We start from the raw sequence: 14762 nt of genomic DNA, 5'->3' as shown, positions 1-14762 counted from the left end.
TCGCAATAACATCCGCTAACAATGTGTATGTGACCAATACAATTTGATTTGATTATGCCAGCTCTCCCTCTTCCCTCCTTCTCTCTCTACCCTGATTATTCCAGCCATCCCTCTCCCTCTCTATCTCTACACTGGTTATGCCAGCTCTCCCCTCTCTCTATCTCTACACTGGTTATGCCAGCTCTCCCTCTCTACACTCGTTATGCCAGCTCTCCCTCTCTCTGTCTCTACACTGGTTATGCCAGCTCTCCCTCCCTCTGTCTCTACACTGGTTATGCCAGCTCTCCCTCTCTACACTGGTTATGCCAGCTCTCCCTCTCTCTGTCTCTACACTGGTTATGCCAGCTCTCCCTCTCTACACTGGTTATGCCAGCTCTCCCTCTCTCTGTCTCTACACTGGTTATGCCAGCTCTCCCTCTCTCTGTCTCTACACTGGTTATGCCAGCTCTCTCTCTCTCTATCTCTACACTGGTTATGCCAGCTCTCCCTCTCTACACTCGTTATGCCAGCTCTCCCTCTCTCTGTCTCTACACTGGTTATGCCAGCTCTCCCTCCCTCTGTCTCTACACTGGTTATGCCAGCTCTCTCTCTCTCTGTCTCTAAACTGGTTATGCCAGCTCTCTCTCTCTCTGTCTCTAAACTGGTTATGCCAGCTCTCTCTCTCTCTGTCTCTACACTGGTTATGCCAGCTCTCCCTCTCTGTCTCTACACTGGTTATGCCAGCTCTCCCTCTCTCTATCTCTATACTGGTTATGCCAGCTCTCCCTCTCTCTATCTCTATACTGGTTATGCCAGCTCTCCCTCTCTCTATCTCTATACTGGTTATGCCAGCTCTCCCTCTCCCCTCCCTCTGTCTCTACACTGGTTATGCCAGCTCTCCCTCTCTCTATCTCTACACTGGTTATGCCAGCTCTCCCTCCCTCTGTCTCTACACTGGTTATGCCAGCTCTCCCTCTCTATCTCTACACTGGTTATGCCAGCTCTCCCTCTCCCCTCCCTCCGTCTCTACACTAGTTATGCCAGCTCTCCCTCGCCCTCCCTCTGTCTCTACACTGGTTATGCCAGCTCTCCCTCTCTCTATCTCTACACTCGTTATGCCAGCTCTCTCTCTCTCTATCTCTAAACTGGTTATGCCAGCTCTCTCTCTCTCTGTCTCTACACTGGTTATGCCAGCTCTCCCTCTCTACACTCGTTATGCCAGCTCTCTCTCTCTCTCTGTCTCTATACTGGTTATGCCAGCTCTCCCTCTCTCTCTATCTCTACACTGGTTATGCCAGCTCTCCCTCTCTCTCTATCTCTACACTGGTTATGCCAGCTCTCTCTCGCTCTGTCTCTACACTGGTTATGCCAGCTCTCCCTCTATCTCTACACTGGTTATGCCAGCTCTCTCTCGTTCTGTCTCTACACTGGTTATGCCAGCTCTCTCTCGTTCTGTCTCTACACTGGTTATGCCAGCTCTCCCTCTCTCTATCTCTACACTGGTTATTCTCGCTCTGTCTCTACACTGGTTATGCCAGCTCTCCCTCTCCCCTCCCTCCGTCTCTACACTGGTTATGCCAGCTCTCCCTCTCCCCTCTATTTCTACACTGGTTATGCCAGCTCTCCCTCTCTCTGTCTCTACACTGGTTATGCCAGCTCTCCCTCTCTCTGTCTCTATACTGGTTATGCCAGCTCTCCCTCTCCCCTCGCTCTGTCTCTACACTGGTTATGCCAGCTCTCCCTCTCTCTGTCTCTACACTGGTTATGCCAGCTCTCCCTCTCTCTGTCTCTATACTGGTTATGCCAGCTCTCCCTCTCCCCTCTCTCTGTCTCTACACTGGTTATGCCAGCTCTCCCTCTCTCTGTCTCTACACTGGTTATGCCAGCTCTCTCTCTCTCTGTCTCTACACTGGTTATGCCAGCTCTCCCTCTCTCTGTCTCTACACTGGTTATGCCAGCTCTCCCTCTCTCTGTCTCTACACTGGCTGCTGCCAGGGCGTAATGATGGATTTGTGCTGCTGTTGCATTTTCAAGTGATGCTGGTTTTTATTCAATTGAAAAACAGACATGACAGACTAATACACTTAAAATGAGGAATTGGCATCAAGTCACAGCCAGCAGCCCTTAGCCTTAAATGAGAAACATTTTGAAGCTGCAGGGCCACTTTTATTACTTTAGAGCGCTGATCAGTTTATCATTTTGAAACTGCCTAACTCTTGTCATTCACTGGAGATATTGTATTTTGACACCCCAAAACAACTTAGGAACATATTGGGCATGTCAATCGGTACAAATTCATATCTCAAGCTAATTCTATGAGGCTTATGATGTTGTATTTACCATGTCATTACAGGTTTGTAAACCATTCTGATGATTCTTTAGGCCTACAGGTATAATGCTTCGTTACAACTTGTTTTAACCATGTACCAGCCTCTATGCAGTAGGCTTATGTTTTCATTAAAGGCCCAGTGCAGTCAAAAACTGAATTTGTCTGTGTTTTATATACATTTCCACACTATGAGGCTGGAATAATACTGTGGAATTGTGAAAATGATGATAATGCCCTTTTAGTGTATGAGTTGTTTGAAAAGACTGCCTGAAATTTCAGCCTGTTTTGTTTGGTGGGATGGAGTTTTGGCCTGCCTGGTGACATCACCAAACGTAAATTAGTTATTAGACCAACAAGAAAGAGAGTTCCAAACCTCTCTGCCTATAACAGCTGGTTTTCAGTGTCCCCTCCCCACTCAGACCACTCCCAGGCAGTCCTAGCAAAATTATTGCTTGAGAAATTGCTCTTTGCTAAGAATTTGAATTGAAAACAAATCACAGTAAGGTACTTAATTGTTACCAAGAAATGATTTGATATTTAGATTGAAACAGCTTCATTGGATCTTTAGGAGGTGGTTTCCCAGACATAGATTAAACCCTGTCCTGATTCTCCATTCAAAGCACTTTTTTGTCCAGGACTAGGATTATTCTGTATAGGGGAAAGCGGCCCAAAATCCCTAAGAAAGTAAACCCACCTGACGTAGACGATGTATGGATTGCCGTCGTCAACACGGATGAATGTATTGATCCTTCTGATCCCTTCCTCTCGGTTACAGGAGAAGACATACTGAAACACAGTACAGAGAATAAACAGTCTACATGGTGCATCAGAACAGGGTGATGATAATAGTCTGCTACATGGTACATCAGAACAGGGTGATGATAATAATCTGCTACATGGTGCATCAGAACAGGGTGATGATAATAGTCTGCTACATGGTGCATCAAAACAGGGTGATGATAATAGTCTGCTACATCAGAACAGGGTGATGATAATAATCTGATACATGATGCATCAGAACAGGGTGATGATAATAGTCTGATACATACTACATCCGAACAGGGTGATGATAATAGTCTGCTACATCAGAACAGGGTGATGATAATAGTCTCCTACATGTGGCATCAGAACAAGGTGATGATGATAGTCGGATACATGGTGCATCAGAACAGGGTGGTGATAAAAGTCTGCTACATCAGAACAGGGTGATGATAATAGTCTGCTACATGGTACATCAGAACAGGGTGATGATAATAATCTGCTACATGGTACATCAGAACAGGGTGATGATAATAGTCTGCTACATGGTGCATCAGAACAGGGTGATGATAATAGTCTGCTACATCAGAACAGGGTGATGATAATAGTCTGATACATGGTGAATCAGAACAGGGTGATGATAATAGTCTGGTACATCAGAACAGGGCGATGATAATAGTCTGCTACATGTGGCACCAGAACAGGGTGATGATAATAGTCTGCTACATGGTGCATCAGAACAGGGTGATGATAATAGTCTGCTACATGGTGCATCAGAACAGGGTGATGATAATAGTCTGATACATCAGAACAGGATGATGATAATAGTCTGCTACATCAGAACAGGGTGATGATAATAGTCTGCTACATGTGGCACCAGAACAGGGTGATGATAATAGTCTGATACATCAGAACAGGGTGATGATAATAGTCTGCTACATCAGAACAGGGTGATGATAATAGTCTGCTACATGTGGCATCAGAACAGGGTGATGATAATAGTCTGCTACATGGTGCATCAAAACAGGGTGAGGATAATAGTCTGCTACATCAGAACAGGGTGATGATAATAATCTGATACATACTACATCCAAACAGGGTGATGATAATAGTATGCTACATGGTGAATCAGAACAGGGTGATGATAATAGTCTGCTACATAAGAACAGGGTGATGATAATAATCTGCTACATGTGGCATCAGAACAGGGTGATGATAATAGTCTGCTACATGGTGCATCAGAACAGGGTGATGATAATAGTCTGCTACATGGTGCATCAAAACAGGGTGATGACAATAGTCTGCTACATCAGAAACGGGTGATGATAATAATCTGATACATGATATATCAGAACAGGGTGATGATAATAGTCTGATACATACTACATCCGAACAGGGTGATGATAATAGTCTGCTACATCAGAACAGGGTGATGATAATAGTCTGCTACATGTGGCATCAGAACAAGGTGATGATGATAGTCGGATACATGGTACATCAGAACAGGGTGATGATAATAGTCTCCTACATGTGGCATCAGAACAGGGTGATGATGATAGTCGGATACATGGTGCATCAGAACAGGGTGGTGATAAAAGTCTGCTACATCAGAACAGGGTGATGATAATAGTCTGCTACATGGTACTTCAGAGGAGGGTGATGCAAATAGTCTGCTACATGGTACATAAGAACAGGGTGATGATAATAGTCTGCTACATGGTACATCAGAACAGGGTGATGATAATAATCTGCTACATGGTACATCAGAACAGGGTGATGATAATAGTCTGCTACATGGTGCATCAGAACAGGGTGATGATAATAGTCTGCTACATGGTGCATCAAAACAGGGTGATGATAATAGTCTGCTACATCAGAACAGGGTGATGATAATAATCTGATACATGATGCATCAGAACAGGGTGATGATAATAGTCTGATACATACTACATCCGAACAGGGTGATGATAATAGTCTGCTACATCAGAACAGGGTGATGATAATAGTCTGCTACATAAGAACAGGGTGATGATAATAATCTGATACATGATGCATCAGAACAGGGTGATGATAATAGTCTGATACATACTACATCCGAACAGGGTGATGATAATAGTCTGCGACATGGTGCATCAAAACAGGGTGATGATAATAGTCTGCTACATCAGAACAGGGTGATGATAATAATCTGATACATGATGCATCAGAACAGGGTGATGATAATAGTCTGATACATACTACATCCGAACAGGGTGGTGATAAAAGTCTGCTACATCAGAACAGGGTGATGATAATAATCTGCTACATGGTACATCAGAACAGGGTGATGATAATAATCTGCTACATGGTACATCAGAACAGGGTGATGATAATAGTCTGATACACCAGAACAGGGTGATGATAAGAATCTGCTACATGGTACATCAGAGGAGGGTGATGCAAATAGTCTGCTACATGGTACATAAGAACAGGGTGATGATAATAGTCTGCTACATGGTACATCAGAACAGGGTGATGATAATAATCTGCTTCATGGTGCATCAGAACAGGGTGATGATAATAGTCTGCTACATGGTGCATCAGAACAGGGTGATGATAATAGTCTGATACACCAGAACAGGGTGATGATAATAGTCTGCTACATGGTACATCAGAACAGGGTGATGATAATAGTCTGCTACATGGTACATCAGAACAGGGTGATGATAATAGTCTGCTACATGGTGCATCAGAACAGGGTGATGATAAGAGTCTGATACATGGTACATCAGAACAGGGTGATGATAATAGTCTGCTACATGGTACATCAGAACAGGGTGATGATAATAGTCTGATACATGGTGCATCAGAACAGGGTGATGATAAGAGTCTGATAAATGGTACATCAGAACAGGGTGATGATAATAGTCTGATAAATGGTACATCAGAACAGGGTGATGATAATAGTCTGCTACATGGTGCATCATAACAGGGTGATGATAATAGTATGCTATATCAGAACAGGGTGATGATAATAGTCTGCTACATGGTGCATCATAACAGGGTGATGATAATAGTATGCTATATCAGAACAGGGTGATGATAATAGTCTGATACATGGTACATCAGAACAGGGTGATGCTAATAGTCTGCTACATCAGAACAGGGTGATGATAATAGTCTGCTACATGATGCATCAGAACAGGGTGATGATAATAGTCTGATACACCAGAACAGGGTGATGATAAGAGTCTGCTACATGGTACATCAGAGGAGGGTGATGCAAATAGTCTGCTACATGGTACATAAGAACAGGGTGATGATAATAGTCTGCTACATGGTACATCAGAACAGGGTGATGATAATAATCTGCTACATGGTACATCAGAACAGGGTGATGATAATAGTCTGCTACATGGTGCATCAGAACAGGGTGATGATAATAGTCTGATACACCAGAACAGGGTGATGATAATAGTCTGCTACATGGTACATCAGAACAGGGTGATGATAATAGTCTGCTACATGGTGCATCAGAACAGGGTGATGATAAGAGTCTGATACATGGTACATCAGAACAGGGTGATGATAATAGTCTGCTACATGGTACATCAGAACAGGGTGATGATAATAGTCTGATACATGGTGCATCAGAACAGGGTCATGATAATAGTATGCTACATCAGAACAGGGTGATGATAAGAGTCTGATAAATGGTACATCAGAACAGGGTGATGATAATAGTCTGATAAATGGTACATCAGAACAGGGTGATGATAATAGTCTGCTACATGGTGCATCATAACAGGGTGATGATAATAGTATGCTATATCAGAACAGGGTGATGATAATAGTCTGCTACATGGTGCATCATAACAGGGTGATGATAATAGTATGCTATATCAGAACAGGGTGATGATAATAGTCTGATACATGGTACATCAGAACAGGGTGATGCTAATAGTCTGCTACATCAGAACAGGGTGATGATAATAGTCTGCTACATGATGCATCAGAACAGGGTGATGATAATAGTCTGCTACATGGTGCATCAGAACAGGGTGATGATAATAGTCTGCTACATGATGCATCAGAACAGGGTGATGATAACAGTCTGCTACATCAGAACAGGGTGATGATAATAGTCTGCTACATGATGCATCAGAACAGGGTGATGATAATAGTCTGATACATCAGAACAGGGTGATGATAATAGTCTGCTACATAGTGCATCAATTGTTTGGTAAAAAACATACCACAAAGCACTATAGTCCACAAAACATGCACAATTCTAGGCTGCATCAGCCGATATAGGCAGTAAAGTACTGTAAACAACAATGAAACAGAAAATAATCAAAGACTTCATAGAGACTAGAAACATAGAGGCTGTGTCCCAAACATAACCCTATGTAGTCTGTTGACCAGAGCCCATAGGGCCTCCCATAGCAGATAGAGAGAATAGGGTGCCATTTGGGACAAAACCTTTATCTTTCAAGTTATTGAGTCTCATGAGCCCTGGTCAAAAGAAGTGCACTATATAGGGAATAGGGTGCCATTTGGTACTCAGAAAAAAGCCTCACCTGTAGCATTCCCTCCTGGATGAAGAGTTTCATGAAAAAGAAGCCCCTGGTCACTGCTCCTTGGTCAACGTACAGGATGGTCCCCTGGGCCTCCTGGGTCTGAAACCTCACAGTGATGTTGTTGTTGGCACCAAGGTCTATGCCCTCAAACTCCAAGTAGGAATTACCAGAGTACTGGACGTAGCTGGAGTCTGGAGATGGGAAAAGGGGGTGGGAGAGAGACGGGGAGATGACGAGCAACTTAGAAAAGTGTAATATTTCACAAAACACCCTCACAGTACAGAGCACTGAGAAATTGGCTATTGTGTCGAATGTATAGAAGTGATGATTTTGTCTCCTATATATTGTCTGTATCTTATGGGGAGGCAGGTAGCCTAGTGGTTAGAGCGTTGGGCCAGTAACTGAAAGGTTGCTAGATCGAATCCCCGAGCTGACAAGGTAAAAATATGCAGTTCTGCCCCTGAACAAGGCAGTTAACCCTATTCTAGGCTGGCATTGCAAATACGAATTTGTTCTTAACTGACTTCATGAGTTAATATAAATAAATACCTTGTTGGAACTGTTGAAGTTGAAAGTTTACATACACCTTAGCCAAATACATTTAAACTCACTTTTTCACAATTTCTGACATTTAATCCTAGTAAAAAATTCCCTGTTTTAGGCCAGTTAGGATCACCACTTTATTTTAAGAGTGTGAAATGTCAGAATAATAGTAGAGCGAATTATTTATTTCAGCTTTTATTTCTTTCATCACATTCAGAAGTGGGTCAGAAGTTTACATACACTCAATTAGTATTTGGTAGCATTACATTTAAATTGTTTAACTTGGGTCAAACGTTTCGGGTAGCCTCCAACAAGCTTCCCACAATAAGTTGGGTGAATTTTGCCCATTCCTCCTGACAGAGCTGGTGTAACTGAGTCAGGTTTGTAGGCCTCCTTGCTCACACATGCTTTTTCAGTTCTGAAAAACAAATAGAACAAATGTTCTATAAGATTGAGGTCAGGGCTTTGTGATGGCCACTCCAATACCTTGACTTTGTTGTCCTTAAGCCATTTTGCCACAACTTTGGAAGCATGCTTGGGGTCATTGTCCATTTGGAAGACCCATTTGCAACCAAGCATTAACTTCCTGACTGATGTCTTGAGATGTTGCTTCAATATATGCACAACATTTTTCCTCACTCATCATGCCATCTATTTCGTGAAGTGCACCAGTCCCTCCTGCAGCAAAGCTACCCCACAACATGATGCTGCCACCCCTGTGCTTCACAGCTTGCAAGCCTTCCCATTTTTCCTCCAAACATCAGACCAGAGGACAGTTCTCCAAATAGTACAATCTTTGTCCCCATGTGCAGTTGCAAACGATAGTCTGGCTTTTTCATGGCGGTTGTGGAGCAGTGGCTTCTTCCATGATGAGCGGCCTTTCAGATTGTGTCGATATAGGACTCGTTTTACTGTGGATATAGATACTTTGTACCTGTTTCCTCCAGCATCTTCACAAGGTCCTTTGCTGTTGTTCTGGGATTGATTTGCACTTTTCGCACCAAAGTACGTTCATCTCTAGGAGACAGAACACGTCTCCTTCCTGAGCGGTATGACGGCTGCGTGGTATCATGGTGTTTATACTTGCGTACTATTGTTTGTACAGAGGAACGCAGTACCTTTAGGCGTTTGGAAATTGCTCCCAAGGATGAACAAGATTTGTGGAGGTCTACAATTCTTTTCTGAGGTCTTGGCTGATTTCTTTTGATTTTTCCATGATGTCAAGCAAAGAGGCATTGAGTTTGAAGGTAGGCCTTGAAATGCATATACAGGTACATCTCCAATTGACTCAAATGATGTCAATTAGCCTATCGGAAGCTTCTAAAGCCACGACATAATTTTCTGGAATTTTCCAAGCTGTTTAAAGGCACAGTCAATTTACTGAACTTCTGACCCACTGGAATTGTGATACAGTGAATTATAAGTGAAATAATCTGTCTGTAAACAATTGTTGGAAAAATTACTTGTGTCATGCACAAAGTAGATGTCCTAACCGACTTGCCAAAACTACATTTGTGGAGTGGTTGAAAAACAAGTTTTAATGACTCAAACCTAAGTGTATATGTAAACTTCTGACTTCTACTTATATGAAAACTGTCTGATTGGTATGCCACTATTCAGCTGCAATGCAACACGTCATCCCTACTGAGTTTGTCAGTCTAGGAAGCAGCGCCAGGGGTCTGGGGCAAAATGATAAAAAAAAAAGGACCCTTCAACTGAGTGTGTGATAAGTTACAACGCCAGCCTTGAAATGTAATTACGCTCCATAGAGAGTTCTAGGATGCCTCCCAAATGGCACGCTCTTCTGTAGACAGTGCACTACATTTGTTCAAAAGTAGTGCACTATATAGGGAATAGGGTACCATTTGGGACGGAGCCTTAGCGTTCTTCATAGAAATATGAAATATGGATCTGAACAGAAATAATGTATCAAAGGCTTCTGATTGTGATTGCCCCTCCTACAGAGTGTCAGGGGAGGCAGGGAGCTGTGTTTCTTTGGTTTTCTTGAGAGTTCATCACTGGTATACCATGAATAACAAAATATATAGGCCCCCTACAAATCTCCTTTACATGAGTCAGTTGTGTGTTATCTTGTGGTGCCAATACATAGACTGTATGGCACCTGTTACTGAATGCATATTTTGGAGGCTCATTATTAAGTCTTTATCTCACTTCTAAACTCACTCAGACTCAATGCATAACACAGTAATGGTGATGGGAGTTTTAACTGTACAATAGTTACGTCAACATTGGCTGCCACTACCAACTGTGAAAACATCACATGGAATGGATTTCTTAGTCCCAGAATGCAGAGCAATTCATTAACATTTGTATTTATTGTCCAGGGTAAAGATCTTTTCCTCAAAGCTAAGACGTAAAATGTCTGCAGGAGTCACGGATCAATTCAAGCCCTCTCGCTGTTTAATGCTGTCAGACATCCCAGCCTACCCTCTTTCAAAGCCATGTCTCTCTCTAACCGAAGGTTCTTTATGAATATTAGGGCCTGTAATTGTCCAGCACTGAACACTGATTAAAAGGAAAGAGGAAAGATTCACAGCTGGAAACACAAGCCATAACAATTCTAGATCAACTAGGACTACGTCCCAAATGTCACCCTACTGCCTATATAGTGCACTACTTTTGACCAAGGCCCCATTGGAATATAGGGAATAGGGTGCCATTTGGGATGCACATTAGGAGTTCTGAAATGTGGCCCTACCCTGCCTATAATGAGGTAAAGACGAGGGTGGACCGTAGCCTTGGCGTGTCTTGTATTTGTCTCTAATTGGCAGGGTATATGGAAATATTAGCTTTATTCATCGCAGGTGACAAAGTGATCATCCTTTTTGTTATGCTTTTCTCAGTGGAGGTGTGGAGTGGAGATGGGCTTTTACTATCTAAACATGCCACACTACAAGAAACCTTACGGTAATCAAACTGGGGTAGAAAATGATTCACAACAAGTGCAAACATGGACATGGTTATTGTCTAAATATTTACTAAAGCAGATAGATGCAAGCAAGAACACTCAACACAAAGCATATGTAGCTCTTCTAGTTCACTTAGGAGACTGACGATCCACAAGCCAGACTGTACAGTACAGTACGAAGACAATGGCTAAGGACATGCAGATGGTAACTGAGAGAGATTGATTAGTCTGCATTCACCAGAGCGGAATTAAAGCCAGGGTGTAGTTACTGGTAAGAAAATGATGATGTGAAAAACAACTGTGCTGGAGCTCTCCGATGGGTAAACACTATAGGGCCACGGAGACTTGGTAGAAGCTGCTCGTAGAAAAATGTTTTCTGTTGACTGGCAGAAAAACTTAAAGCATGATGGGAATACATTTTTCCATCAATGCACTCTTGAAGAATTATGTGTTTGCAAACGTATTTATGAGGAAGGAATGTTGACAGATTTCATAAGAGGGAAAACATTTCTGCTGCACGACCCCAAATACTGTAGTCTTTACAAACATATAAACTGATAATAAAATCACACATTAACAGCATAGACCCTTTTAGCTCTGTGAATGAAAAAATATATTGTCCTGCGATTGTTAAAAGCCCTCACACCTCTTCCATTTATGGGTTGTAAAGGGGTAAATAGGATTGCTTTGCTACAAGCCGTGAAGCATGTAAATGACATAATATACTGAAGGTAGAGAGGCGGAGGAAAGAGAAGAAAGGCTGAAAGGAATTTAATCATACAACTTTATTACATGGCTCATTGTATACCATGATATTCTGCTTCATATCATCCGTGTCAGTAAGGCAATTATGGGACATTTCAGGAAGGCTTGTTCTAATATGCCTGGAAGTTTATTGAGGGTAGTGACGCAGACCGTTTTAAGAGACTGACTCAGACTCCAGTAATTTGGGGCAGAGAGAGCATTAGAGAATCTCATCATGCTTTATGTACTGTATTCCTCGTTTGCGACAAACGTTGCTATTTGTTGACAAAAAATAGCCCCAACCCGTCTGAAAAACCCTGTTATAATCATAAGCGCTCCCTAATACACCTGTATTGTAGTTCTTCTTCTATTTCTTCTTTTCACTGTTAAAAGGCTACACCTCAGAAATCAGCCAGATCACTATTACATGGCTACACCTCAGAAATCAGCCAGATCACTGTTAAATGGCTACACCTCAGAAATAAGCCAGATCACTGTTAAATGGCTACACCTCAGAAATAAGCCAGATCACTGTTAAATGGCTACACCTCAGAAATCAGCCAGATCACTGTTAAATGGCTACACATCAGAAATCAGACAGATCGCTGTTAAATGGCGACACCTCAGAAATCAGCCAGCCAGATCACTGTTAAATGGCTACACATCAGAAATCAGACAGATCACTGTTAAATGGCTACACCCCAGACATCAGACAGATCACTGTTAAATGGCTACACCCCAGACATCAGACAGACAGATCACTGTTAAATGGCTACACCTCAGAACTCAGCCTCTTTTAGGTTGTTGTCGTGATTTATCGAGCTGCTAGAAGCGAGACCTCTATGAATATCAGTTAGACTTTGAGTCCCAATAGACCAGCCTGTTTGATCTGACGCAGGGTGGCCTCCAGGGTAGATGGGCTAACCTTAACACCCCCCCCCCCCCCCCCCCCCCTCCGTCTGACCCTCCTTCTCTCTGGACAGGAATAGGACCAATACCCTGAGGAGAAAGAAAAGACAGAGAATTATCAGGGAGAGAGAGATAATTATCAGGAAGTGAGAGATAATGATCAGGAAGAGAGAGATAATTATCAGGAAGCGAGAGAAAGGGAGAATTATCAGGGAGAGAGAGATAATTATCAGGAAGAGAGAGATAATGATCAGGAAGAGAGAGATAATTATCAGGAAGCGAGAGAAAGGGAGAATTTTCAGGGAGAGAGAGAGATAATTATCAGGAAGAGAAAGAGAATTATCAGGAAGCGAGAGAGAGAATTTTCAGGGAGAGAGAGAGAGAGATTTTTCAGGGAGAGAGAGAGAGATAATTTTCAGGGAGAGAGAGAGAGAGAGAATTAATCAGGGAGAGAGAGAGAGAGAAAAAGAGAGAATTATCAGGGAGAGAGAAAGAGAATTGACTGTGATCTGAGAATTAATGAGGATAAATGCAAGCTAACAACGGTGTGCTCTCTCCCTCTTGCTCTCCCTCTCCCCGCTCTCCCTCCCTCCCTATTCAGTCCCTGACAATAGGGTTTGCCAATGCTGATGATGGAAAATTACCCCTCAGAGACAAAGCCATTCATTAATTTTAAAGCCCTTGTTTGGTCTGATGTAGGCTTTGATGCAGTCTGAGGCTGGTGTGTGCGCGCACGTGTGTGTGTGTGTGTGTTCGTGAGTGGCTGCTAACTGCTGCCACGAGGCAGGGGTATGCCTCATTAACAGTTAGCTCCAGTGTCTCTCCCAGGTCTCTCCTTTTCCACTAGCTACCTTAAATTATCAGGTTTTACTGTAGTTACCATCCTGGCTATCATCCTCCAGTATAACTGGCCTTTAATGTAGTTACCATCCTGGCTATCATCCTCCAGTAGCTATCATCCTCCAGTAGCTATCATCCTCCAGTATAACTAGCCTTTAATGTAGTTACCATCCTGGCTATCATCCTCCAGTAGCTATCATCCTCTAATAGCTATCATCCTCCAGTATAACTGGCCTTTAATGTAGTTACCATCCTGGCTATCATCCTCCAGTAGCTATCATCCTCCAGTAGCTATCATCCTCCAGTATAACTAGCCTTTAATGTAGTTACCATCCTGGCTATCATCCTCCAGTAGCTATCATCCTCTAATAGCTATCATCCTCCAGTATAACTAGCCTTTAATGTAGTTACCATCCTGGCTATCATCCTCCGGTAGCTATCATCCTCCAGTAGCTATCATCCTCCAGTATAACTAGCCTTTAATGTAGTTACTATCCTGGCTATCATCCTCCAGTAGCTATCATGCTCCAGTAGCTATCATGCTCCAGTAGCTATCATCCTCCAGTAGCTATCATCCTCCAGTAGCTATCATCCTCCAGTAGCTATCATCCTCCAGTATAACTGGCCTTTAATGTAGTTACCATCCTGGCTATCATCCTCCAGTAGCTATCATCCTCCAGTATAACTAGATTTTAATGTAGTTACCATCCTGGCTACAACATTAACAATGTCTACACTGTATTTCTGATCAATGTTATGTTATTTTTATTTATTTAACTAGGCAAGTCAGTTAAGAACAAATTCTTATTTTCAATGACGGCCTAGGAACAGTGGGTTAACTGCCAAAATAAAAAGCTTTTCTTTCAAAAACAAGGACATTTCTAAGTGACCCCAACCTTTTGAACGGTAGTGTATATATATATATAATATATAGGGAATCAAAAGTAGATACAGTGTGCTATGTTCGTTAAAGAGCCAATCTGTGATTGACACATCCGTTAGGCAGAGTGACCAATTTATAGATGTTTGAATCTCAGCTTGCCCCTTTAAGATTGTCAACATCATGTAGAAACATTCAAATAAATTATTTTTTTCCCATTCAAGTTGAGTACAGGATTGCACAGGCACTGTCTGTTTCCATCCATTTAGCTAATAAAACATGCCCCCCCCC

General features: G+C 42.5%; 1 protein-coding gene across 1 annotated transcript in view; it reads right to left on the bottom strand.

Moving 5' to 3' along the window:
• LOC110516873 (protein eyes shut homolog) overlaps positions 1-14762 on the bottom strand; it is a 240571-nt gene that overhangs the window by 212067 nt on the left and 13742 nt on the right. Inside the window, exons 4-6 of the mRNA XM_090217983.1 lie at positions 12807-12841; positions 7627-7817; positions 3003-3094 (exon numbers count right to left, since the gene is read on the bottom strand). Coding sequence (XP_090074109.1) covers positions 3003-3094; positions 7627-7817; positions 12807-12841 — 318 coding nt within the window. The remainder of the gene's footprint in view (positions 1-3002; positions 3095-7626; positions 7818-12806; positions 12842-14762) is intronic.

Source organism: Oncorhynchus mykiss, chromosome 23, assembly GCF_057628025.1.
Source record: "Oncorhynchus mykiss isolate SJ-2025 chromosome 23, ASM5762802v1, whole genome shotgun sequence".
Taxonomy (NCBI): domain Eukaryota; kingdom Metazoa; phylum Chordata; class Actinopteri; order Salmoniformes; family Salmonidae; genus Oncorhynchus; species Oncorhynchus mykiss.
Note: the sequence above shows the minus strand (reverse complement) of the source record. Positions and strands in the feature narration are given on the sequence as shown.